This window comes from Bos indicus, chromosome 21 (assembly GCF_029378745.1).
Source record: "Bos indicus isolate NIAB-ARS_2022 breed Sahiwal x Tharparkar chromosome 21, NIAB-ARS_B.indTharparkar_mat_pri_1.0, whole genome shotgun sequence".
Taxonomy (NCBI): domain Eukaryota; kingdom Metazoa; phylum Chordata; class Mammalia; order Artiodactyla; family Bovidae; genus Bos; species Bos indicus.
In genome coordinates this window covers 41,744,199-41,771,261 of record NC_091780.1, presented here as the reverse complement: position 1 = coordinate 41,771,261, position 27,063 = coordinate 41,744,199, and the positions used below count along the sequence as shown (strand labels likewise).

The 27,063-nt window shown below is 36.4% G+C and overlaps 1 protein-coding gene across 4 annotated transcripts in view; it reads left to right on the top strand.

Moving 5' to 3' along the window:
- The window catches only part of STRN3 (striatin 3), a 107,370-nt gene that overhangs the window by 38,817 nt on the left and 41,490 nt on the right, over window positions 1-27,063 (top strand). For all 4 annotated transcript variants that reach the window (XM_070775982.1, XM_070775983.1, XM_070775984.1 and 1 more), the window contains exons 2-5: window positions 8,096-8,199; window positions 8,689-8,762; window positions 16,077-16,158; window positions 19,450-19,623. In XM_070775982.1, the coding sequence (XP_070632083.1) occupies window positions 8,096-8,199; window positions 8,689-8,762; window positions 16,077-16,158; window positions 19,450-19,623 (434 nt within the window). The remainder of the gene's footprint in view (window positions 1-8,095; window positions 8,200-8,688; window positions 8,763-16,076; window positions 16,159-19,449; window positions 19,624-27,063) is intronic.

Below are 27,063 nucleotides of genomic sequence, written 5' to 3'. Positions count from 1 at the left end.
TTCTAGATTATCCAGTTTGTTGGTTGGTGTACAGTTGTTCGTGGTACTTGGATAGTCCGTTTTATTTCTGTAGAATTGGTTGTAATGTCCCCCCACCTTTCATTTCTGAGTTTAGTTGTGTGGGTGTGTGGTTTTTCCTTAGTCAACCCAGCTAATGGTTTGTGGATTTTGTTGACTTTTTTTTTCTATTTTTCTCTTCTCCATTTTCTTTCTATGCTTTAATCCTTATTTTTTCCTTCTGCTAGCTTTGGGTTTAGTACATTTTTTGATATTTCTTAAAGTTTTATAGTTAGTTGTTGATTTGAGTTCTTTTTTGCTTCTTAATGTAGGCCTTTAAGCTGTAAATTTTTCACTTAGCACTGCTTTTGCAGTGTCTCATAAGTTTTGGTAAGTTTTGTGTTTTTTATGTTCATTCTTAAGTATTTTTTAATTTTCCCGATGATTTCTTTGTTTTATTAGTTATTTAAGAGTGTGTTGTTTAGTTTCCAAGGGTTTGTGGCTTTTTCAAGTTTTTTTTTTTCTGTTATTGATTTCTAGCTTCATCTACTGTGATCATAAGAATTTTAAAAACTATACTGATTTATTTGGCTCTGCTGGGTCTTCGTTGGTGCCTGAACTGTAGTTACGGCAGATGGGGGCTGCTTGCTAGTTGCGGTGTGCCGGCTTCTCATCGCAGTGGCCTCTGTTATTTTAGAGCACCGGCTCTAGGGCATGTGAGCTTCAGTAGATGGGGCACGTGGGCTTTAGTTGCCCTGTGACATGTGGAATCACCCTGGACCACGTATTGAAACTGTGTCCCTTGCAGTGGCAGGTGGATTCCTAACCACTGGGCCACCGAGGAAGTCCCACTGGAAATATTTTTAATGCTATTTGTGTTTTTAAATTGATTAGACTTGATTTGGTATTCTGTCTTTGAGAATATCCCATGTATATTTGAGAAGCATGTATTCTGCTGTTGTTGGATAGAGTATTTCCTATATATTTGTTAGATCTAGTTGGTTTATTGAGTTGTTCAGGTCCTCTATTTCCTTATTTTCGGTCTCATACTACTATATGTTACTGAAGTGGAATATTGAAGACTCCAGCTATTATTATCAAACTTTTTCTCCCTTTAATTCTGTCAGTTTTTGCATTATATATACTGATGGAATCATTGGGTATGTAAATATAATTGTGTATTTTCTTATTGTCAGTTTAGTCACTCAGTTATGTCTGACTCCTTGCAACCCTGTGGACTGCAGCACGCCAGGCCTCCCTGTCCCTCACCAACTCCTGGAGCTTCCTCAAACTCACATCCACCGTGTCGGTGATGCCATCCAACCCTCTCATCCTCCATCTCCCCTTCTCCTCCCGCCTTCAATCTTTCCCAGCATCAGGGTCTTTTCAAATGAATCAGTTCTTTGCATCAGGTGGCCAGAGTATTGGAGTTTCAGCTTCAGCATCAGTCCTTCCAATGAGTATTGAGGACCGATTTCCTTTAGGATGGGACTGGTTGGATATCCTTGCAGTCCAAGGGACTCTCAAGAGTCTTCTCCAACACCACAGTTCAAAAGCATCAATTCTTCGGCGCTCAGCTTTCTTTATAGTCCAACTCTCATTCATACATGACTACTGAAAAACCATAGCTTTGACTAGACGGACCTTTGTTGGCAAAGTATTTCTCGGCTTTGTAATATGTTGTCTGGTTTGTCATAGCTTTTCTTCCAAGGAGCAAGCATCTTTTAATTTCATGGCTGCAGTCACCATCTGCAGTGATTTTGGAGCCCAAGAAAATAAAGTCTGTCACTGTTTCCATTGTTTCCCCATCTATTTGCCATGAAGTGATGGGACCAGATGCCATGAACTTAGTTTTCTTGCTGTATTGAACCTCTTATTAGTATACAGTGTTCTCTGTCTTTTGCAGCCTTTTATCGTTTAAAGTCTGTTTTGTCTAATATCGGAAGGTTTGCAGACTTTAGTAGTAAATATACTAGGCTTTGCAAGTCACATTGGGTATGTGTTGCCTCTTGTAATTTTTTTTTTTTTAAATCATTTTTCACTTTGGATTGTCCAAAAGGTTGCCTGCCAGTCCCTGCTTTATCTGGAACAGAAGACCTTTAATTATAGTGGATTTATCTGTCCTTTTCTTTATTGTTTATGTTGGATCTTTGTTGTGGCAGACAGGGTCTTCATTGAGGCGTGTGGGATTTTTTAGTTGTGACATGTGGGATCTAGTTCTCTGACCAGAAGTTGAACCCAGGACCACCAGAGAAGGCCCTAGTGTCTTTATCTCATTCAAGAAATCTTTCCTTAATCTGAGATTATGAAGACATATATCATAAAACATTTGCTGGCACACCTCATTTTATTGCACTTTGCAGATATTGCATTTTTTACATACTGGAGATTTATGGCTACCCTTCTGTCAAGCAAATCTGTTGACACCGTTTTCCCAACTCATCGCTCCTTTTATGTTTCTGAATATCACATTTTGGTAATTCTTGCAACCTTTCAAAGACTTCATTATCAGCTTTTCTAGTTCTGCACACACACTTTGGGAGTATATTGGAATTACATTAATTGTTTTGAATTACGTTAATTGTTTTGGTTAATGTGTGTGTGAAAATTTATATTTTCCAGTAGTGAGTTTGCTAGTCCATTTATCTTTTATGTCTCCGTTAAAGTTTTAAACTTTTTGTGCAGAGATTTGTATATCTTTGGTTTATTAGTAGGAACTTTTGGTTTTTGATGCTATTGTAAAGATGGTTTTTGCTGTTAGTTTTTAAAAGGTTATTTGCAAAGATGATTCTATCAATGGTGCATCATGATATGTAAAAACAATTGAAAAATCTGTTGTCCTTGATCCTTTATTGCTGTTGTTATTGAGTTGCCAAGTCATGTCCCACTCTTCACAACCTCATGGACTCCAGCACACCAGGCTTCCCTGTCCCTCATAATCTCCTGGAGTTTGTCCAAGTTCATGTCCATTGAATCAGTGATGCTAATCCAACCATCTTATCCTCTGTTGCCCTCTTCTCCTTCTGCCTTCAATCTTTCCAGCATCAGAGTTTTTTCCAGTGAGTCAGCTAGCTATTTGTATCAGGTGGCCAAAGTATTGGAGCTTCAGCATCAGACCTTCCGATGAATATTCAGCACTGATCTCCTTTAGGATGGACTGGTTCAATCTCCTTGCAGTCCAAGGGACTCTCAAGAGTCTTCTCCAACACCACAGTACAAAAGCATCAATTCTTTGGCACTCTGCCTTCTTTATTGTCCAGCTCTCACATCCGTACGTGACTCTCACATCCATACATGACCACTGGAAAGACCATAGCATTGACTATACAGACCTTTGTTGGCAAAGTGATGTGTATGCTTTTAAACACACTGTCTAGGTTTTTCATAGCTTTCCATGATCCTCTCAGTTCATTTCAGTTGCTCAATCGTATCCAACTCTTGGCAACCCCATGAATTGCAGCACGCCAGGCTTCCCTGTCCATCACCAACTCCCGGAGTTCACTCAAATTCATGTCCATCGAGTCGGTGATGCCATCCATCTCATCCTCTGTCATCCCCTTCTCCTCTTGACCCCAGTCCCTCCCAGCATCAGAGTTTTTTCCAATGAGTCAACTCTTCGCATGAGGTGGCCAAAGTACTGGAGTTTCAGCTTTAGCATCAGTCCTTCCAATGAACACCCAGGACTGATCTCCTTTAGAATGAACTGGTTGGATCTCCTTGCAGTCCAAGGGACTCTCAAGAGTCTTCTCCAACACCAGAGTTCAAAAGCATCAATTCTTCGGCGCTCAGCTTTCTTCACAGTCCAACTCTCAGATCCATACATGACCACTGGAAAAACCACAGCCTTGAGTAGACTGGACCTTTGTTGACAAAGTAAATCTCTGCTTTTTAATATGTTATCTAAGTTGGTCATAACTTTCCTTCCAAGGAGTAAGGGTCTTTTAATTTCATGGCTGCAGTCACCATCTGCAGTGATTTTGGAGCCCCCAAAATAAAGTCTGCCATTGTTTCCACTGTTTCCCCATCTATTTGCCATGAAGTGATGGGACTGGATGCCATGATCTTCGTTTTCTGAATGTTGAGCTTTAAGCCAACTTTTTCACTCTCCTCTTTCACTTTCATCAGGAGGGTTTTTAGTTCCTCTTCACTTTGTGCCATAAGGGTGGTGTCATCTGCATATCTGAGGTTATTGAGATTTCTCCCGGCAGTCTTGATTCCAGCTTATGCTTCTTCCAGCCCAGCGTTTCTCATGATGTACTCTGCATAGAAGTTAAATAAGCAGGGTGACAATATGCTGCCTTGATGTACTCCTTTTCCTATTTGGAACCAGTCTGTTGTTCCATGTCCAGTTCTAACTGTTGCTTCCTGACCTGCATGTAGGTTTCTCAAGAGGCAGGTCAGGTGGTCTGGTATGCCCATCTCTTTCAGAATTTTCCACAGTTTCTTGTGATCCACACAGTCAAAGGCTTTGGCTAAGTCAGTAAAGCAGAAATAGATGTTTTTCTGGAACTCTCTTGCTTTTTCCATGATCCAGCAGATGTTGGCAATTTGATCTCTGGTTCCTCTGCCTTTTCTAAAACCAGCTTGAACATCTGGAAGTTCACGGTTCATGTACTGCTGAAGCCTGGCTTGGAGAATTTTGAGCATTACTTTACTAGCGTGTGAGATGAGTGCAATTGTGCAGTAGTTTGGGCATTCTTTTGGCATTGCCTTTCTTTGGGATTGGAATGAAAACTGCCCTTTTCCAGTCCTGTGGCCACTGCTGAGTTTTCCAAATTTGCTGGCATTTTGAGTGCAGCACTTTCACAGCATCATCTTTCAGGATTTGAAATAGCTCAACTGGAATTCCATCACCTCCACTAGCTTTGTTTGTAGTGATGCTGTCTAAGGCCCACTTGACTTCACATTCCAGGATGTCTGGCTGTAGGTGAGTGAGTGATGATCACACGATCGTGATTATCTTGGTTGTGAAGATTTTTTTTGTACAGTTTTTCTGTGTATTCTTGCCACCTCTTAATATCTTCTGCTTCTGTTAGGTCCATACCATTTCTGTCCTTTATCAAGCCCATCTTTGCATGAAATGTCCCCTTGGTATCTCTAATTTTCTTGAAGAGATCTCTAGCCTTTACCATTCTATTGTTTTCCTCTATTTCTTTGCATTGATCCTTTACCAAATGCCAAATCTGTTATTTAATTGGTCCTTATTATCACTATAAGACATAATATTTACCTTTTTAGTCTGTTAAAATTGTAAGGTCAGTTCCAATAGTGATGTCTTTTCCATTGTTAATCTGTTTTTTTACCCCCCTCTTCAGGTTTTTTGAATTAAACTGTGTCCTTTAAGGTTTCTAAATTTTAATGAATTCTTACCATTTTGTTGTCTTATGTCTTTGTAAATTATCCCCTTTTAGCTCCTGTCCAGAAACTGCTTCTGTGTTCCTGTTTTTTTACATAATTTGTGCTTCTTTGTTTCATTTATTAGATTCTCTAGGTTTGAATGTTTTTTTAATACCAAAATTCCAAAAAAGATTTTTTAAAGTTTGCAGTGCCTTTTTCAACCTGAAAATCTCCAGTAACTCCTTATTAAGAAGCAGAATAAATTTATTATGAACTCTTTCATCATCTTCTGGTGCTAACTGTAAAATACTTCTGAGATCTAGAATTTGGAGTCACGTATAGTACGTGATTCATGGTTTTGGTTTTTTTTTTTTGTCTTAAGCCAATTCAGAAGAAAACCCTCAATCAGAAATTCTTGATTCTGTATAATGAAATTGACATATTTTACCTTTGCTTCACAGCTTAAGAGAGTCAGAAGTTCTTCTTTTCTCTTATGGATCTTAGACTATTATTAGGTTTTGAATCTTTATCATTCTCCTAGATCTTTATTTTTGTTTTGAAACTTGCATTTAGACTATGTTATATAGCTGTGTATCATTTTCAGGTCTTCTGGAGTTGTGGATGATTTTACTTAATTTTCCCAAACTTAATGTGTTAAATCATCCAGATGAATTCATTTGTTCTGATTCCATGTTCACTGAAACTTAAAAAAAACTTTTTAAATTAACCATAATTTAGGTTATTGAGTAGCTTACTTTCTCTTAATGAAGAAATACATCTATGGGTCATCTCAGCAAAATGATGAAAATTAATTTTATTGCACACATGTTTATAACAGGAAATACCTCATTCAGATGCCAGTCTTCTAAAACATATCACTCTTTAACGTGGGTAAATAAAGGAGGTTGACATTCTGGGAACGGCCAGAAAAAGATGGAGATTTGTCTAAGGAAATAAGGCAATTAAAAGGAAAAAAAAATTCACTGTAGACAAATGACAGTAGAATGTAATGATGTTGTTGAACATATGACTTCAGTTGTTAGATTGGTGCGAGAAGTAATTGCAGAAAATAATTGCTGTTTTGCATTCTTGAACTATACCATTGATATTGGAATACATTCTTAAATGTGATTATATTAGACATCATTTTAATGCACATTTTTTTCTTATTAATGACTCATTACTTGTTATATGTATTTTAGACTAGGGAATTGATGTTAGACAAAAAGCAAATTTGAATAATTTTCTTATTCACGTTCACAATGAGTTGTAACGCAGTGGAGACAGCTCACATCATCATCATTGCATTTGGCCCAGAAACTGCTGATGAAGGTATAGTGCAGGGGTGGGACAAGAAGCTTTGCAAAGGAGACTAGAGCCTTGAAAATAAGGGGTGCAGTGGCTGGCCATTGAAAGTTGACAAGACCTACTGAGAGGATCATCAAAGCTGATTCTTTTACAACTACGCAAGATGTTGTTGAAGAACTCAGTGTCAACCATTCTACAGTCATTCAAAATTTGAAGCAAATTGGAAAAGTGAAAAACCTTGATAAATGGCTTCCTCATCTGTTAACCAGAAATTTTAAAAATTGTCCTTTTGAAGTGTTGTCTTCTCTTCTTCTACTCAACAACAGCAAACCATTTCTTAATTGGATTATGACCTGTGATGAAAAGTGATTTTGTACAACAGCTGCCAACAGTCACCTCAGTGGCTGAATCAAGAAGCAGCTCCAAAGCACTTCCCAGAGCCAAACTTGAACCAAAAAAAAGATCATGTCACTGTTGGTGGTCTGCTGACCGTCTGGTCCACAACAGCTTTCTGAATCCCAGTGAAACCATTACATTTGAGAAATACGCTCAGCAAATTGATGAGCTGCCTAGAAATCTGCATCACCTACAGCCAGCATTGGTCAGGAGAAAGGGCCCGGTTCTTCTCCACAACAATGCCTGATCACATGTCACACAGCCCACGCTTCAAAAGTTCAATGTGAAGTTTTGGCTCATTCACCTGATCTCTTGCCAACCAACTACCACTTCTTAAAGCATCTTGACAACTTTTTGTAGAAAAAATGCTTCTACAACCAGCAGGATGCAAATTGCTTTCCAAGAGTTTGTTGAATCTTGAAGCTCAGGATTTTATGGTACAGGAATAAACAAACATCTGTCATTTGCAAAAATGTGTTGATTGTAATGGTTCCTATTTTGGTTAATGAAGATGTGTTTGAGCCTAGTTGTAATGATTTTAAATTCTGGGTCCAAAGCTGCAATTACTTGTTCACCAACCTAATACTTGTGATACTTTGGATAATTGTTTCAAGAGTTGAAACCTTTTGAAGTGTGGTGGTCAGAAAGGGGAAGATTATAAATTTTTAAATGTTTCATGAAAGAAATGTTTTTGAGATAATATGACTTTTTAAAACAACCAATATATAATTTGAGGAAAAACGTGACTATGATAACTTTGTTCTTTGTAACTTGTTTGTTAGGAATTAGGTGTAATTTTTACATATAAAATTTCCTTTTAAAATTATGTGAAAATTGTTAGTAGTAGAGACCATAAGGATTATATGTAAATAGCTAATTTGTAGTTATCTTTATTTTAAAGTGACTATTTTCTAACACAGAAAGTTTGATCAACTACTATGAGTTTTAAGTCTTGCTATAATGAATAAAAGTGCAGAATTTTATGTTTATTGCTTTCCTTTTTTCAATTTCCTGTATAGTTAAAAAGTAAAAATAAATGAACTTTTTATATTTTTAGGCTCGGATAGCATTTTTGCAAGGAGAAAGAAAAGGTCAAGAAAACTTGAAGAAGGATTTAGTAAGAAGAATAAAGATGTTAGAGTATGCATTAAAACAAGAAAGGTAGGTGTCCCTTATTTTCTTGTATGAATAAAATAAAAGTAGAACAATATTATTCTCACATGTTATTGTACAGTGTATTTGAAAACTGTCTGAAAGACACAAAGATTTGCCCAAAATACAGGATGATATTTTGATTCGATCCTTATATGGCAAAAGAAAAAAGATTAAAATCTTTAAATTGAAGTAATATTTTTTATTGTAGAGTCTAAGTTTCGGGGGTTTTTTGCTTTTTTTGGTAAACAAATTAGGAAAAATTTATCTTTACTTGGGTGTGTATCTTATTTGGATAATTTATCTTTTTTTTTTTTTCTTGTACATGCAGTATATTTTTTCCCTCTAACTTCTTTTGCAACTAAAGTTTAAAGAAACTGACATCCATATGCTTTTTTAAATTTGTCATTTAAGAAATATATACCAGTAGTTATTAAACTGTGTAGAAAGGAAAATAAAACTTTTTTTTCTTTAAATAATTTATTATTAAATTTTCAGGGCAAAATATCACAAATTAAAATATGGCACAGAACTGAACCAAGGTGACTTGAAAATGCCAACCTTTGAATCAGGTAAACTTGATTCTTCTGTTAATCTCTGCCCTTCATCCCCTCCATTCTAGAAAAACTGGTTTAAGCTCACTTTTGGTAACAGACATGTTCTCTTTACCTCCATTTTGCTTTGATAGCATTGGTTACTTAGATAACTATTATAATGCTTTCTAGAATTTGAGGGAAAATAATAGTAAAAGTTAGTTTCATCTACCTCCTCATCAATCCTGAGGTTGTCTTATTTTTCTTGTTTTGAAACCTGTGTAAAACTAGGTGTATTTTTGGTCACAATTAGAAGTGAAAGGGAATGCGTAACTCTCTGTACACCTATAGGCAATTTTTGTTTGATTCTACTTAAGCTTGTGTATGTTAGTTGCTCAGTTGTGTCCGACTCTTTGAGACCCCATGGACTGTGGCCCACCACATTCCTCTGTCCATAGAATTTTCTAGGCAAGAATACCGGAGTGGATTGCTCTTCCCTTCTCCAGGGGATGATCCCAACCCAGGAATCGAACTCTCATCTCCTGCATTGTAGGCAGATTCTTCACTGTCTGAGCCATCAGGAAACCCCTACATAAACTTAATTTTGTACTATTAAAAAGTTAACTTTTTTTTTCCTAGAGATGCTATGATTAACTCAGTTTAGTCCTAAAGAAATTGGAAATTTGAATTTGGGAACTATGGAGGCAGCCAGATAAAGATAACGGGAAGGAAAACGTTTTCTCCAGTTGACCTTGCTCTTTACTAAAATAGTGTAAGAGTAGAATGTGATGAACAATTATGCAGGGAAGAGAAAAGCTGGATATAAGAAAAGGCTAACAGTTCAGTGTTAATTTTAGGGTTCCCTATGATTACAATTTGAGTAGACTAAAAGTTTAATAAGGAACAAATATTTTGATTTATATAATATTGGGGAATACTTTCTGATATATATAGAGAGAGCCCATTTATATATGCATTTTGCTAGTGCAAGCAAACTGAATTCTATACTGTTCTTGGCTGCTGGTTACTAAGATAAGGAAAAAATATGTCTTCATTTGAATATACAAATTTTCTTCTTCTGTAGCTGCCTTGTTGTTGTTTAGTCACTCAGTCATATCCAAGTCTTTTGTGACACCGTGGATTGAGCCCACCAGGCTCTTCTGCCCGTGGGATTTCCCAGGCAAGAATATTGGAGTGGGTTGCCATTTCCTACTCCAGAGGATCTTCCTGACCCAGAGGTCAGACCTGCATATTCTGTAAGTCTCCTGCATTGTAGGTGGATTCTTTATCACTGAGCCACCAGGAAAATTATAGTTGCTTTCATACCTAATGAAGTTAAAGCATATTTAATAAGGAAAATAAGAAAAGTATGAATTTTTATTTTTACAGTTAAATGTTAGATTTGTAAAAATTTAGCTTATTATCTTTTACTTTAATATTAAGTACTTAAAAAAACTTGGCTGAAACACCCTATATGTATAATCTGTAGTTGATTTATTTTTAGGTCTTCTCCACTTACAAGTTTTAGCACCACACTGTATCTTCCTGTCTTCCCTGATGGCTCAGATAGTAAAGAACTTGCCTGCAGTGCAGTCAACCCAAGTTCAGTCCCTGGGTTGGGAAGATCCCCTGGAGAAGGGAATGGCAACCTAGTCCAGTACTGTTGGAGAATTCCATGGACAGAGGAGCCTGGCAGGCTATATATAGTTCATGGGGTCACAGAATCAGACACAATTGAGTGACTAACAGAGACACACACACTCATTTTCCTAGTTGTTGTCATATATAAAATTAAGAGAGCAAGATAGTAGTGGCATGGATTTCCTTTGATCTAGCTTTTAAGTGGTTATGAAGACTCACTGATGAGTCAGGGACAAGATTACGTCTTCCTTGGAAAAGCAACAGTAAGTGATATAAGATGTAAAACCTGTATATTTTCAGTAATACTTTCTTTACTATAGCAGTCCTCCATAGTTTGAGGGAGTATAGTGGTTCAGGACAGAGGAAACCTGATGCCTTCATAGCTTTCCTTTAATTCATTTTTTTTCTAATATGGCTAGAGTAGTCAGAAAATAAGCAGTCACTTTGTTTTGTTTTGCCTGTTCTGTGTTGTGTGGCTTGCAGGATTAGTTCCCCAACCAGGTATTGATCCTGGGCCCTGGCAGTGGAAGCGCTGAGTCCTAGCCAATTCCCTGGACTGCCAGGAAATCCCCTGCTTCCTATAACTTGGGGCCTGTTCTCCTCACTTGGTCTGTGTAAATGTGAAGAGGCTAGTTGCAGCCCCATTGTTCCTAGAGCTAGAATCACAGTTGGCTAACTGGTTTTGGTGCAAGTTTGTATGAAGTCAAGTCATTAGCAGATAATCTCTCCTGCCCACAGCAGATATAGGATAAAGACACATCTGTTTTTATCTGTATAAAGTGAAAGTGGCTCAGTCGTGTCTGACTCTCTGCAACCCCATGGACTATACAGTCCATAGAATTCTCCCGGCCAGAATACTAGAGTGGGTAGCCTTTCCCTTCTGTAGGGGACCTCCCAATGTAAACTTAACTATTAAAGCTTCCTTAAATTGAAGAATAAAATAGCATCCAAGTATTTTATTTATAGGAGCCACAATGATAACGAATTATTTTTACTGATGTAGAAAAGCTACTCGGGATGTTTAGTGGAAGACAGACAAAGGAATGGGCAAAAATACACCATGCCAACAACAGGACAAAATTCTTTATGTCAAAGTATATAGATAGAGATAAACATTGAATCAGTATTGCCTTTTTTATACTTAAAGTGTTAAAGGAAGATGTACAAAATATTGTTTTGAAAGAAGTACAAGATGTGTGTGTTTTTATACACTTGTCCAAGTAATACCAATACATATATCCTAAACTTAACCCTATAAAAGAATGTATCCAGTTCTGTAAAGAACTCCTATTTCCCTCCATTTTGGGGAAAAATCTACAACAGTAGAAATAGGGACAAAATACTTGAAAAGTCACTAGTAAAAGAAATGGCCAGTAAGTATATGAAATGATGCTCAAATGTATTAGTTATTGAGGAAATGCAACTTAAAACCACAATACATTACCTATCACAATGGTGAAAGGAGAAAAAATGTCTTTTTTTTTTTCAGTGTTGCTGAGGGTGTGGATCAGCCAGGAATTTTGCACCTACGGGTATTGGAATTCTAAATTGATAAAACTGCTCTGAAAGTGATGTCAATACAAATTGCCCCCACTATCCAAAAGTAGAACATTCCCATTCATAAGCCAAGGTGACACAAGGCAAAGGTGTAATTTGCCTTTGGACACATCTTGCTAATGGTGCACAAAATAAATGAAGATAAAGCACAGATGTGGGGCTCAATATGGAGCTTGGTGGTGCCTCTCTTGCTGCTTGGGTGCGTGCTGCCATTTTACAACAGCTCACTGCAAAACAAATGCTGAAGAGGCTGTTTTTCTTTCTAACCTTTTTTCATAAAAAGTGAAAAAGGTCTCTGAATTTTTTTTTTTTTTTTCAGTTAGGCTAGTGAAAACAGGTATTACATGCAGGTCTTTCAAAAAAGTGATGTGAGAGCTTTGCTGGTGGTCTAGTTGGTTGAGAATCTGCCTGCCAATGCGCAGGGGTCATGGGTTCCATCCCTGGTCTGGGAAATTAGCACGTGCTGCACAGCCACTGAGCCCGTGTGCCACAATTACTGAGCCCCCACACTGCAACTACTGAAACCCATGCGCCTGTGGCCTGTGTTCTGCAACAAGAGAAGCCCGAGCACCACAGTGAAGAGTAGCCCCCACTCGCTGCAACTGGAGAGAGCCTGTCCATGTACAGTGATGAAGACCCCCGCACAACCAGAAGTAAATCTTTAAACAAGAAAAAAGTGAAGTGACATAAAGCTTTGAAAAGTGGAAGATAAAACTATTGCTAAAGGGAACACAAGCATGTCCTGTGGTACAGTAATTCCACTCCTTGAAATATTCATCACAAGGCTTGTGTAAGAATGTTCGTAGTATTATTACTTTTAATAGTAAAAAGCTAGAAACAACTCATGTTCTCTATTGATAGGATAGATAAGTATATTGTGGTATTTTATTGTAAGAAAATGTTATTTAGCAAGAAAAGTAAATAAATTATAATCAAACTGATGGTTAAATAGTATCACTGACTCAGTGGACATGAATTTGAGCAAATTCCGGGAGATAATAAAGGATAGGGAAGCCTGCGGTGCTGCAGTCCTTGGAGTTGCAGAGTTGGCCACAACTTAGCTACTGAACAACAACAACAAACCTGACAGCTTCCGCTTTTTCCCCTTCTGTTGGCCATGAAGTGAAGGGACCAGATGCCATGATCTTAGTGTTTTAATGCTGAGTTTCAAGCCAGTTTTTTCACTCTGTTCTTTGACTCTTTAGACCATGTAGTCAAGGCTGTGGTTTTTCCAGTAGTCGTGTACGGATGTGAGAGTTGGACCATAAAGAAGGCTGAGTACTAAAGAATTGATGCTTTTGTGCTGGAGAAGACTCTTGGGCATCTCCCTTGGGTTGCAAGGAGATTAAACCAGTCAGTCCTTGAAGGAAATCAACCCTGAATATTCACTGGAAGAACTGATGCTAAAGCTATAATACTTCGGCCACCTGATGTGAAGAGCTGACTCATTGTAAAAGATCTGACTCATTGTAAAAGACCCTGATGCTAGGAAAGATTGAAGTTAAAAGACGAAAGGGGAGTATGAGATGGTTAGATAGCATCACTGACGCAGTGGACATGAATTTGAGCAAATTCTGGGAGATAGTGGAGAATGGAGGCGTGCTGCAGTCAATGGAGTTGCAAAGAGTTGGACAGGACTTAGCAAATGAACAGCAAACTTGACAACATGAGTGGGTCACATAAAATTTTGAAAATTGATATAAATGGTTTCATATATATCAAATTCAAAAGTTAACCTGTGCTGAGAAACCAGGGTAGTGTTGATACTTTCTAAGGAGTATATAGTGAGTTGGAAAAGGGCATGATGAAAGTTTTCTAGGGTGCTGAGGCTGTATATTGTCACCCTGCTTATTTAACTTATATGCAGAGTACATCATGAGAAACGCTGGACTGGAAGAAGCACAAGCTGGAATCAAGATTGCCAGGAGAAATATCAATAACCTCAGATATGCAGATGACACCACCCTTATGGCAGAAAGTGAAGAGGAACTCAAAAGCCTCTTGATGAAAGTGAAAGAGGACAGTGAAAAAGTTGGCTTAAAGCTCAACATTCAGAAAAGAAAGATCATGGCATCTGGTCCCATCACTTCATGGGAAATAGATGGGGAAACAGTGGAAACAGTGTCAGACTTTATTTTTCTGGGCTCCAAAATCACTGCAGATGGTGACTGCAGCCATGAAATTAAAAGACGCTTACTCCTTGGAAGGAAAGTTATGACCAACGTAGATGACATATTAAAAAGCAGAGACTTTACTTTGCCAACAAAGGTCCATCTAGTCAAGGCTATGGTTTTTCCAGTGGTCATGTATGGATGTGAGAACTCTTGAGAGTCCCTTGGACTGCAAGGAGATCCAACCAGTCCATTCTAAACGAGATCAGTCCTGGGATTTCTTTGGAAGGAGTGATGCTGAAGCTGAAACTCCAGTACTTTGGCCACCTCATGCAAAGAGTTGACTCATTGGAAAAGACTCTGATGCTGGGAGGGATTGGGGTCAGGAGGAGAAGAGGACACCAGAGGATGAGATGGCTGAATGGCATCACCGACTCGATGGACATGAGTTTGAGTGAACTCTGGGAGTTGGTGATGGACAGGGAGGCCTGGCGTGCTGTGATTCATGGGGTCACAAAGACATGACTGGACTGAACTGAACTGATGGTGTTTGTTTTTTAATCGCCATACTGGTTACATGGGTGTGTTCAAAATTCATTGAACTGTATATGCTTAAGTGTACTTCAAGAATATCCTTTAGCAACAGTGAAAACTGGAGCCAAATTTCAACATCAAGGGACTGGTTAAATAGGTATATACTTTCTATAGAATATTATATAATTATGTGGTGTTAATCTATATTTATTGGGATACAGTGTTGAAGTCTATTAAGTGTTAAAAGCAGCTTGTAGTGCAGTTCAGGTCACACTTTTTTTTTAATTTAAGGAGAGGAGAAGCTCACCTATGTTATCTTCAGATGGAAAATATGGAATAAGAAAATCTCAAATATTAACACTCTCAGTGCTGGGATTTGGGTCAATTACATTCTTTTTTAAAATGTATTCTTTTGGCCAATGATTTTATGTTATACGTGATTTAAAAATAAAATGGTATAAGTAGGAAAAAGTCATAAAAAATGGGGGCTATAATAAGGAGATAATTCTAGAAATTATAGATATTTCTGCATATAGGGGAAGAATGAGAAGATACTAATAATGAATTGTTAGGGCTAGAGAAGTTATGCCTTCAAAGAATATTTGAATTCCTGCCAATAGCTATTTGTTCACATGACTCTGAGGAGTCGAGGAGACTAATGACAGTAAGCCATGGTAAGATTTTTTAACATTCACTGTGAGTGCTTGTCGTGTATGGCCCTATTTTCTTGCTTTATCTTCATTTTTATAATGGGAAATTACAGGAAAATATTTCTATATCATTAGTGCCAATGAAGTTTTAAGAACCACTCTGGAGATACTTGTTGAGAAGTTAACTCATCTGAAGTTAAACTGTTCATTAAACTCTTTTTTAATGTATACACTTGGTTACCTGAGAATAAAATATGACTTTTTACATATAGTAAAAATGTTTTCTGGTTTAACTTTTAGTTCTAAAAATGAAATTGACTGTATTGAGTCTTGTATATAGACTTAGCATCTACTGATACAAACTCTAAGTTATTCATTTTATATATATATATGTATATACACACACACACACACACACATATACATACACATATACACACACACACACACACACACACACGCCCCTAATTTCTTAACAGTGTTGATTTATGTAAATAGTAAATATTTTTAATTTCAGAAGCATTCAAATCAGAATTCTGGTAGTTAAAAAATTGATTTTAATAATATTTCAAATCCTGGGCTTTTGTTTTTTTAATTTCTTATAGTAATAGTTAATATACACTTGGCTTTTCCCAATTTTAAAACAACGAGAATGGTGCTTAAGTGTTTGGGCTGTCAGGATAAACACTTAAAACGAATAACCCACAGTAGACACTCAAGAAAAGTTAATTTTCTTATATCCTTTGTAAAATATTTTGCTATATTTTTGTGGGACTTTATGATAACTTCGGCAGCATTATCAGGAGTTGAAGTAACATGTATGAAACTTGTCTTGTTTTGTTGTTGTTATTAATTTTTAGAAGAAACCAAAGACACAGAGGCTCCCACAGCACCTCAAAATAGCCAGTTAACGTGGAAGCAAGGCAGACAACTGTTAAGACAGTGAGTAATGGTTCATTTTTAGCTTTAAGGATTTAGGTATGAAAGTGTTTACTTAGTCACTTGGCAAGTGAAAATTATTTAATGATAGTGAGACAATGTGTATAGCTCTCATATTTTTTCTTTTTTGTTTTGTTAGATTTTGAATCTTTTTTAAAGTTTGCATCCTCTGAATGTTTCTTTAAACAATTCTCAGAATGATCTTATTTTCTTATTTGTGGAATAGAATGTCAGAAACAATAGGGGATTCATACTCACACAACTCATTCCTGTCACTGCAAAATTCACATATTTGGTTTTAAGTGAGATTGTGACTGGTTTAGAGAAGGAATTTAACTTGTTGTCAGAAACTTTTCAGCACTGGCTTGCTTACTAAATTTACTTGAATTTTTGAGGAACATTATTGATGTTTTAATTCTTTGCTCTATTAGAAGTACTTCTGTGGCAAATCTTTTTACTATTTATTAATTAGAATAAATAAAACAAAGATTTATTTGATCTTTTCCCTTGTGTTTTGAAAACTTTGGTACTTGAATGCAACTGAAATCTTAGGTAATTTGTAATTATTCACCCTTCTCAACCCTAGGTATCTTTACCTTTGCTTCAGTAACCCAGTAAAGTGTGGTTAGACCCTTGGTCTTATTATAACCTATAACTGTTTTACCTCTGGAATGATCTGACAGTTCATATTCCACTTCTCTTAATCTGGTTCCCCTGTTATTTGCTCTCTGATCTGATCTTGACTGCTTCATTTTCCATATCTCCTCTACCAGTCGTTGGTTTGATTTTGTTTTTTTCTTGTGGTAGGGTTTTTTGTTTCTTTTTGTTACTTCGTTAGCTCCTACTTTGACCCCATGATCCTTTACCCTTTTGCCAGTACCCTTAGCTTTCTTGCTGTCCACTCATTACCCCTCTTCATCCCACCAGTCATTTTACTATACCTACCTGCAGGATTTCAGCCCTAGTTCAGTCATACTATCTGTTGGATCTGTTTCTAATTAATTCTTGGAGAAAAATCATAGAATTGTGTGAATGCCATTACACATGCATGGTTTTCTGTCCACACATTTCATAGAGCCTTTTTCCATATCCCTTGTCATCTCTTGCTCCTGTTGCCCTCAGTTTGCCCTCCTAAACTTGCACTGCATCTCAACCCATTGTTCCTTACTCTCATTAGAGCACCTTAGGTTCTACTTCATTGAAAGTATGAAGGCTATCAGGTGAGAACTCTTCACTTCTTGCTTTTCTTTCTGTAAATGTATTTAAATCTCATATTTATAATCTCAGTTTCTAATGTTCTATTCAAAGAAATTTTTATCAATCTGAACTCTTGGTGACTAAAATTCAAGTTTTAATAAAAACAGATTATTGCTTGGAAGGATGCTAGGATAAGCTAGCTGAGTTAATGGAAGTGCTGATTAACTAACTAAGAGTCAGGAACACAAGAGCTGGAGCATCACTTGAGGATTTCTCAGGGAGTAGGGCACCCAGGATACTTATCTTAAATTCTTTGGTGTTCTAAAGAATTTGATATCTTAAATTCTTTGGAGCACCCAGGATAATATATCTTAAATTCTTTGGTGTTCTACTCCTCTGTGTATTAGTTTTATTCTTTTCTCCTGAAAACCACTTCTCTCCAGATGACAGAGGATCCCTTGTTTTATTCAGAATACTTTCTGAGGATTAAATTTGTCTTCACTTGATTGAATAACTACCAAGTCAGTTGTTTTTACCTGGTTTGCTTAGGATTTTGATGGCCTCTTAAGACCACATGGTTAGCATGTGGAGGGTTTTTTTTCCCCCAAAGGTGATCACATTTTTTAGAAGAGTTTGACGGCTCTAGGGAAAACAGGTACACAGAATTTCTCTCATAAATGCCTAATCCCATTGTCTGGCTTTATAGTCTATCTCTTCTTAACCTTTCTCTAAAAATAGTTTATGTGAATAGTCTGCCTTGTTCATTTCTCAGCTAGTTTACCATTTTCGAATTTCCCTGAAGCTTCTATCACAAACATATTTATGAGACCCTTTTGTTCATTTGATCCTTTGGAAATACTTGACATAAACTCCTCATTTCTTTTTGAAACTTGGTTTTTCTTACTTTCATGAAATTACTCTTTGCTGTTTTTTTTTAACCCTAATTTCTCATATTCTTTGCTTTAATTTTTCTTTGTGGTTTTCTTACTTTTCCAGTACTTTAGCTGTTTTTGTCCCCAAGCTTTCTGTTTTTATTTGTGCTTTTTCTCTGGGTAACTTCATTTAAATTCATGGCTTCAAATATCACCAAACACTAATGACTCCCAAATCTTTACACCCAGTCCATTCTTTTCTGAGCTTTTGACCTTATCACGGTACCTAATAAATGTTATCACTTTGATAGATACTACATGATTATTTGATGGGTACCCTGTAAAACCAGATTCTGGCCCTTTATTATTCATTTTATTGAATAGAATCACCATTCAGTCATCTTAGCTAGAAACCTGAAAAATTTCCAAAATTCTCATCTTAATTTACTGCTATATTTACTTTTGTAGCAGGTTACTTGGATTTTATCTTATTTTTCTCACATTTTTTTCTCTCTCCAGTTTTAGTTCTTGCTCTGGTAGTGTCCTAACCAGTCTCCCTGTCTTTAACTTTAACTTAAAAATGTTTTGTTATTTTGTCAGTAATATATAAGGCTTCTTTTTAACATCTTCCTTTAGCCTGTCAAATATCAGTACTTTGGTAAGAAATTTTAAAATTTGTCACACAAGCTCATTCATTACCCATTATCTATATTTTAGGTCTCATAGTAGGTCCTTGTTAGGTAACCTGGTTTAGCTAAGAAGGAAAATTTGAAAACCACAGGTCTATAGGACTGCAATGAGATCTTAGATCTTAGAAGGAGAACTGAACCATCCATTAACCTCTCACTAAGAGCTGAGCTTTCAAGGTGGCCTATCATTGTTCAGAGGTTTAGTTCTATTCATCTTTTACAACTTTCTGGATTTTTTTTTTCTTTTTGGAGTAATATATATAATCGGCTTCTAAAAGGTTTAGAGCTTTTTAGGCCTCAGGATGATTGGCTCTTAATTAGTATTAGCCATCTATATGCTTTCTCAATTAAATTTTGGTTTGTAATCAGCCCTTTTAGAAAAAAAAAAAAAATGAAACTAGCCTATAGAGAAGAAAGGAAAAGTATATTTTAGAGTATTATGGATTTTTCTAAAACCCTTTGATGTAATTTTCATTTAACAAGTTTGCAGGTATTAACAAATTATGGGATTTAATATTTTTATTTTTCTCTTACAGATATCTTCAGGAAGTAGGTTATACAGATACAATATTAGATGTACGATCTCAGCGGGTAAGATCATTACTTGGACTGTCCAATTCAGAACCAAATGGATCAGTAGAGACAAAGAATTTAGAACAGATCCTGAATGGAGGTGAATCTCCTAAGCAAAAAGGACAAGAAATCAAAAGGTATGAACTATACTTATTTGTTGTTGCTCAGTCGCTGAGTTGTGTCCAACTTTTTGCAACTCCATGGATTGCGCTACACCAGGCTTCCCTGTCCTTCACTGTCTCCTGGAGCTTGCTCAAACTCATGTTCTTTGTGTCATTGATGCCATCTGCATTCTCATCCTCTGTTGCCCCCTTCTCCTCCTGCCCTCAATCTTTCCCAGCATCAGAATGTTTTCCACTGAGTCGACTCTTGGCATCAGGTGGCCAAAGTATTGGAGCTTCAGCATCAGTTCTTCCATTGAATATGCAGGGTTGGTTTCCTTTAGGAAAGACTGTTTTGATCTCCTTGCTATCCAAGGGACTCTCAAGAGTCTTCTCCAGCACCGTAATTCGAAAGCATCAATTCTTCAGTGCATAGGTTAACATTATTTGTATAACAGGTATTATGAATCTCTTTAGCTTGTTGTTACTACTGTTAACAATTTTTAAAGCATGCAGAGGCTCATCCTTGGTGATCCAGTAGCTAAATCTCCATGATCCCAATGCAGGAAGCCTTGGGATTGATCCCTAGTCAGGGAACTAGATCCCACATGCCACAACAAAAAGTTTGCATGCTGCAACTAAGACCTGGCACAGCCAAATAAATAAATAGATGTTTTTAAAAGAAATGTGTAAAAATTTAAAAAAGTTCTGTAAAAAAGTTCAGATTTAAAATGTTTTTTCCTAAATGGCATCATGGACAAATAAACTTTTTATTTAGGCACTTTTAAAATTTATGTATCTTGAAGTTTTGATGCCAAGAGAATGACTGAAATATCTCTGAAATAGGTGAGAAATTAAAACTTGAGAGTGATTTCATATAGTTTGGAGTTATTTTGAACATCTTGATTTTTAGATTTTTGTTGGAGTGTTTTCAATAAATTTTAATACTACTCTGTGATTAGAATAGTAATGATTGTTCAGTCACTGTTTTGAAAGAAACAAGGCTTTGCATTGTGTTTGGGCTCAGAAAGCTACCAGATCTAGTTTAAATTTTTAGTTATTAAGATAGAATTCACCTGCTATAAATTTCACCCATTAAAGGATATAGTTCTTAGAGTATTCACAAAGTTATTCAGCCATCACCATAATCTAAGTTTTGAAAATTTTCATTGCTCCATAAAGAAACCTTGTACTCATTAGCTGCCACTCCCCATCTTTCCTGTATACCTCTCACTCACCAGTCCTAGGCAACCATTAATCTACCTTGTCTCTCTAGATTTGCCTATTCTAGATATTTTATGTAAATAGTTATTTTGTGAGTAGCTACTTTCCGTTAGTATAGTGTTTTTAAAATCCATGCTACAGCGTGTGTCAGTAATTCATTTCTTTCATTGCCAATACTCTTCTGTGGATATATCACATTTTGTTTATCTATTCTTTGTCCAACTGATGGACTTGCCTGTTGATTCCACATTTTGGAATAATGAATAATGCTGCTTTGAACATCAGTCTGGAAATGTGGACATACGTTTTCAGGTCTCTTGGGTTTATACCTAGGAGTTGAATTGCTAAGTCATACAATAACTCTGTTTACCTTTTTGGTGAATTTCCAAATTCTTTTCCAAAGTGGCTGGACTACATTACCACCAGAAATGTATAAGAATTCCGGTTTCTCTACATTCTCATCAACACGTCTACCAGATATACTTTTGATTATAGTACAGATATAATAAATGCAAGTAGTCAAGCAAGTGGAACTTTTTTCATTTTCTACCATTAGATATTACCTTGAATTTAATAGGTCAGAAGGACAAAGAAAAGGAGAATGGAAAAAATAAAACTAGTTCATGTAGAGCTTAAGAAAACAGTATGTACAGTTTATAAACTAGCATTACTTCATACCTTAGATATATACGTGGTATTATGTTGATAACTTTTAGGTTAACATAAGCCTTTAGTTTTGGGATTTTATTTCTGAGAAGTAAGGTCTGTAATAAAAACAATTTGACATCTAATAGAGTCCTTGTTTTCTTTACTCTGGATTTCAGGAATCAAGAGTTTTCATAGCATATGAGAAAAAGCAAGGATATTACTATGCGTTTTAAAAACTAAGTAGTTAATAGGATTTATAAATACTTGGGAGTGCTGTTTAGTTTATCACACCTGAATCTGAGTTAAAGATCCATAGCAGACTATATCTTCTCCTTGTAAAGCTTCTTACCTTTACAAGATTAATAGTTTTTTGTTTTCTGTTGTGGAAAAAAGCACATAACATGGGAGCTACCTTAAAAATTTTTAAGTGCACAGTGCAGTGTTGTTAACTATGTAAGCACAGTATTGTAGAGCACTTCTCTAGAAGCTTTTCATCTTGCGTGACTAAAACTCCATACTCATTAAATAGCGACTCCCTATTTCCTCCTCCCCCTAGTACCTGGGAACCACGATTTGACTTTTTCTGTGAGTGACTACTTTAAGTATGTAAGTGGAAACACACAGTATTTATCTTGCTGTGTCTGGCTTATTTCACTTAGCATGATGTCCTAAAGGTTCATTCATGTAGCATATGACAAGATTTTCTTCTTTTTTTAAATTGTTCTGCTGTCAGTAAGGATTTTATTTATTTATTTTTAAAAATCATTTATTTATTTGCAAAATTTTCTTTAATTGATGGATAATTGTTTTACAATGTTGGTTTCATTTCTGCCAAGGATTTTCTTTTTTATATCTAAATAATAATTTGTTAACTGATTTTACCACATTTTTCTTATCCTTTTATCTGTCCACAGACTTTTAGGTAATAATTGTTGTTAATCAAGGCCAGTTTCCTTCTTAATGAGTATACTTGTATTCAGCTCAGTTCAGTTCAGTTGCTTAGCTGTGTCCGACTCTCTGCGACCCCATGAACTGCAGCACGCCAGGCCTCCCTGTCCATCACCAAATCTCGGAGTCCACCCAAACCCATGTCCATCGAGTCAGTGATGCCATCCAACCATCTCATCCTCTTGTCGTCCCCTTCTCCTCCTGCCCTCAATCTTTCCCAGCATCAGGATCTTTTCCAATGAGTCAGCTCTTCGCATGAGGTGGCCAAAGTATTGGAGTTTCAGCTTCAACTTCAGTCCTTTCCAGCGAACACCCAGGACTGATCTCCTTTAGGATGGACTGGTTGAATCTCCTTGCAGTCCAAGGGACTCTCAAGAGTCTTTTTGGTGCAAAAATAATTGTAATTTTGGACCGTGAATTTTAAATTACTATAACTAGGCTCAAACACATCTTTATTAATCAAAAAGGAACCATTACACTAAACACATTTTTGTCAACGAGAAATAAGGTTGTTTACTCCTATAGCTTAAACATCTGTGTATGGGGATTCAACAAACTATTGGAAAGCAATTTTCTACATCCTGCTGGTTGTGGAAGTGTTTTCCCTCAAAAAGTTGTCAAGATGCTTGAAGTAGTAGTGGTACGTGGTAGTCGGTAGTGGTAGTCAAGAGGTCAAGTGAATGTGGCAAATGAGGCAAAACTTCGTAGCCCAGTTTGTTGCACTTTTGAGACTCTGGTTGTGCAGTGTGCAGTAAGGTGTTGTGGAGAAGAATTGGGCCCTTTCTGTTGACCAGTGTCAGCTGCAGACATTGAAGTTTACTGTATTGCATCAATTTGCTGAGCAGACTTCTCAGATGTAATGATTTCGCCAGGATTCAGAAAGCTGTAGTGGATCAGACCTGTAGCAGACCACCAGAGAGTGGCCATGACCCTTTTTTGGTACAAGTTTGGCTTTGGTAAGCGGTTAAGAGCTTCTTCTCAGTCCACCTACTTTAGCTGGTTGTTGCCTGTTGTCGTATAAAATCCGCTTTTGTCACGTCACAGTCTGATCAGGAAATGGTTCGTTGTTGAGTAGAATAAGAGAAGACAACACTTTTAAAAGGATGATTTTTAAAAATTTCTAGTCAGCTCATGAGGCACCCATTTAATCGAGTTCTTCTACCTTTCCAATTTGCTTCAAGTGCCGAACGACCATAGAATGGTTGACGTTGCTTTCTTTAGCAGGTTCTTGTGTAGTTTAAGAGGGTCAGCTCTGATGCTCTCAGTTGGTCACTGTCAACTTCTCATGGCTGGCCACTACTCCTCTCATCTTCAAGGCTGTCATCTCCCTGCAAAACTTCTTGAACCACTGCTGCACTGGACATGTTATCAGTTCCTGGGCCAAATGCATTGTTGTTGTGAGTTGTCTCCACTGTTTTATGGCCTATTTGAATAAGAAAATTGCTCAAATTTGCTTTTTTGTCTTAACGTTATTCCCATAGTCTAAAATAAATAAAAAACAGCATTTTATGTCATTAGCAAAAATGCACATTAAAATGACGTAAAACGTAACCTCATTCATTTAAGGATGTATTCCAGTATCAGATGGCAAATTTCAATAGTGCAAAAACTGCAGTTATGTTTGTACCAGCCTAATATATTGCAAGTCTGTATTAATGTAGGTGTGTATGGTTCAGCTAGCATCAGGGCCTTTGAAAATTCTAAGAAACATGATCTAATATATTGATAGAGATACCAACAAAAACATATCTATCATATTCTTACTTATAACAGTAAAAATTTGAACCAGTCTTCATGTTCAACAGTAGAAAAATGATAAATTGTAGGCCATATTGTTAGAAATAGTATGCTCTGATTTACCTTTCAACCTCTAGTAGTTGCTCTCTTTCTATTTATTCTGACTGCATCTTGCCATACTTGTGGGGTTCCTTCATTTCTAGAAAATGCACTGACTCCTTTTTACCCTTTTAGTTACCAGCCTTACTCTTGACTTCACTCTATTTTCCCTTCATCTGGATATATAATTTTAAAAATTTTGTTGATGATCTTTTTAGAATGAAAAAGGATAGTAAGCAGATAGTTGGCAAAGAAAAAACTATAAAATTCCAGATGTAGATGTCCACTTAAGCATGGTGAATTAAAGAGACATTTTACTTTCGTGCCTTATCAATCCTCTAAGATGTTTGTTAAAGACTTTTTAAAGATACATTAACATATAAGAGCAGTAAATTGAGTACATAGGAAGAATGAGAAGGATATACTGTCCATCAGATAGGGAGAACTTAATAATTTTGGAATCTGGAAAGAAAAGAAAAAAGCCAATTCACGTCGCAAAATGCCAGTAAAGTTACAAAAGCTAAGGAATTAGCAGTATTAGGTACGTCTGGAGTCAGATGTAGAGGGAGTTATTAATAATTAGTTTCAAGTTTAGGTAAGAGTCAAGTTTCAAATTTATGAAAGAATTTCAAACTCCCTCTTTTTTTAATTTTTATATATATATATTTAAATTAATTTGTATTTTAATTGAAGGATAATTGTGTTCCAGAATTTTGTTGTTTTCTGTCACACCTCAACATGAATCAGCCATAGGTATACATATACTCCTTCCCTCCTGCACCTGCCTCCCATCTCCCACTCCATCCCACCCCTATAGGTTGACACAGAGTTTGAGTTTCCTGAGACATACAGCAAATTCCCATCCAACTCCCTCTTTTGTCCTGTGTAGCCATTTGAAAACCCCTCCCCTATCCCAAAGAATGGTGATATGTTTTCTGGTGAATTCTGATTTCTGACAAATTCCAGTGATTTCTGATTTCTTAAGAAGTAAGGCACCTGTAGGGTGAGCCACTATGTTGAGAACAGGAGGATGATCTGAAAATACCTAGCTGAGCAGTGAGATCTCTTATTTTCTTCTCCTTGGCTTCTGGTATGTTGGCAGCTGATCTTAAATCCTTTCCAAGCAGAAATGTGGTCTATTAATGGTAGAGAAGACTTTCTGATACTGACAGTTGGGATCCGCCAATGAAATGTTTGGGTTTCTGCCCTTTTACACAGATGTGAAGCTAGCTACTTGACAAGCCTCACCCATGTACACAGTATATCCAGTTAGCTTTTCTATGCTTCACTGTTAAATGCTAACGGTTAAGGAAAGACTTTGATGTGAAAATTGGAGACCGAAGGAACCAAATCAAAAAAAGGAGCTCAGAGAAGACTTTGAAAAGTTTACTCTTCTGTAAGCACTGAGAAAACTAATACATCCATAAAACAGTAAGATGTTATTTTGTAAGGTTTGATGAGAAGTCAAAAAAGAGCTAATAGAAATTTTAAAGTGTGGTTTAAATAATTTTTATGTAGAACTTGGATGATAAGGGTAAAAGACTTTCCCAGAAAAGAGCAAAGGGGAAAAAAAGAAAATAGGAGTGAAAAGATAGGAAAATATAAAGATGGGTCCCAGAGGGCTAACATCTGAATAGGAGTGTCAGAGAGAACAGGTAAAATGGTGTTGAAAGGATTATTAAAGTAGTAATTAAAAAAAAATTATGTAATATATTTACAGAATGTATTTCCAAGCATTTTTGTTTCCACATTGAAAGGGTTTTTTCCTGGTTACACTATAAAATTAATTTAAAAAAATCCATACAGGGTCATCATCATGAATGCTAAAAAGAAACATCTCAAGAGTAACAGCATATTAACTTGCAAGTGGGGCAAAGTTTCAGACCCTTCACAATCCCTGGTTGCTTTAATTTCCATTTTCCTAAAGACTAATGATGATAAGCATCTGTGTATACCATACACGTGTCTTTTTTTACTGAAATTTTTTGAATAATCTCTCCATGCTCATTGTTTTTTTGATACTAAGATTTAAGTGTTCTGTATATAGTCCTTCATTAAATGTGTGATTTGCAAATACATTTTCCCAATCTGTAGACTTTTCTTTAAATTATCTTAGCAGTGTCTTTCAAAGAGCAAGGGTTTTTAATTTTGGAACGATTCATCAGTTATTTCTTTTATTGATTGTGCTCTCTTTGACTTTTTAAAATCTTGTGCATGTATTGCTGTGATCAAACACAATTTTAAAAACCTAAAACATGAGTTCTCATTTTCGAGACAGGAATTCATATCCAAGAAATGACAGTACTTAGTTTATTAAGGTTCAGAACAAAACTGTCATGTCTTAAATTTATGATTCTTAAATTTTTCTGTCAATAATGTGCTGATTTTGTCAAATATTTTCTTTGCCTTTTATTTAATCCCCCAATATTGAGACATATTATTGATGTTGAGCTGAAAATTATGTGTTTTGTTGTTATGGTAGTTTTGTTTGTTCTTACTGATTTGCACTTGGAAAAAAAAGTATCTTTCTACATTCAGTTTTTATACAGGTCCTTGAACCATGTACTGCATTAGGCACAGTATAGTAGACCTATTAAGACCCTATATCAAAGTGCTATTAAAAACTAGTCTGAATTGTATGATAGCCTTAATTTAGACTAATAGAACCAGTCAGGGAGAGGGGGAGAAACCTAACTTTTAGACTGTTATTCTTTCGTGACCATGTACTGATCGTATTGGTCAGAATATTTGAGATCATCTAGTTTAATTCCCTTTCTTTGGGATTGGAATGAAAACTGACCTTTTCCAGTCCTGTGGCCA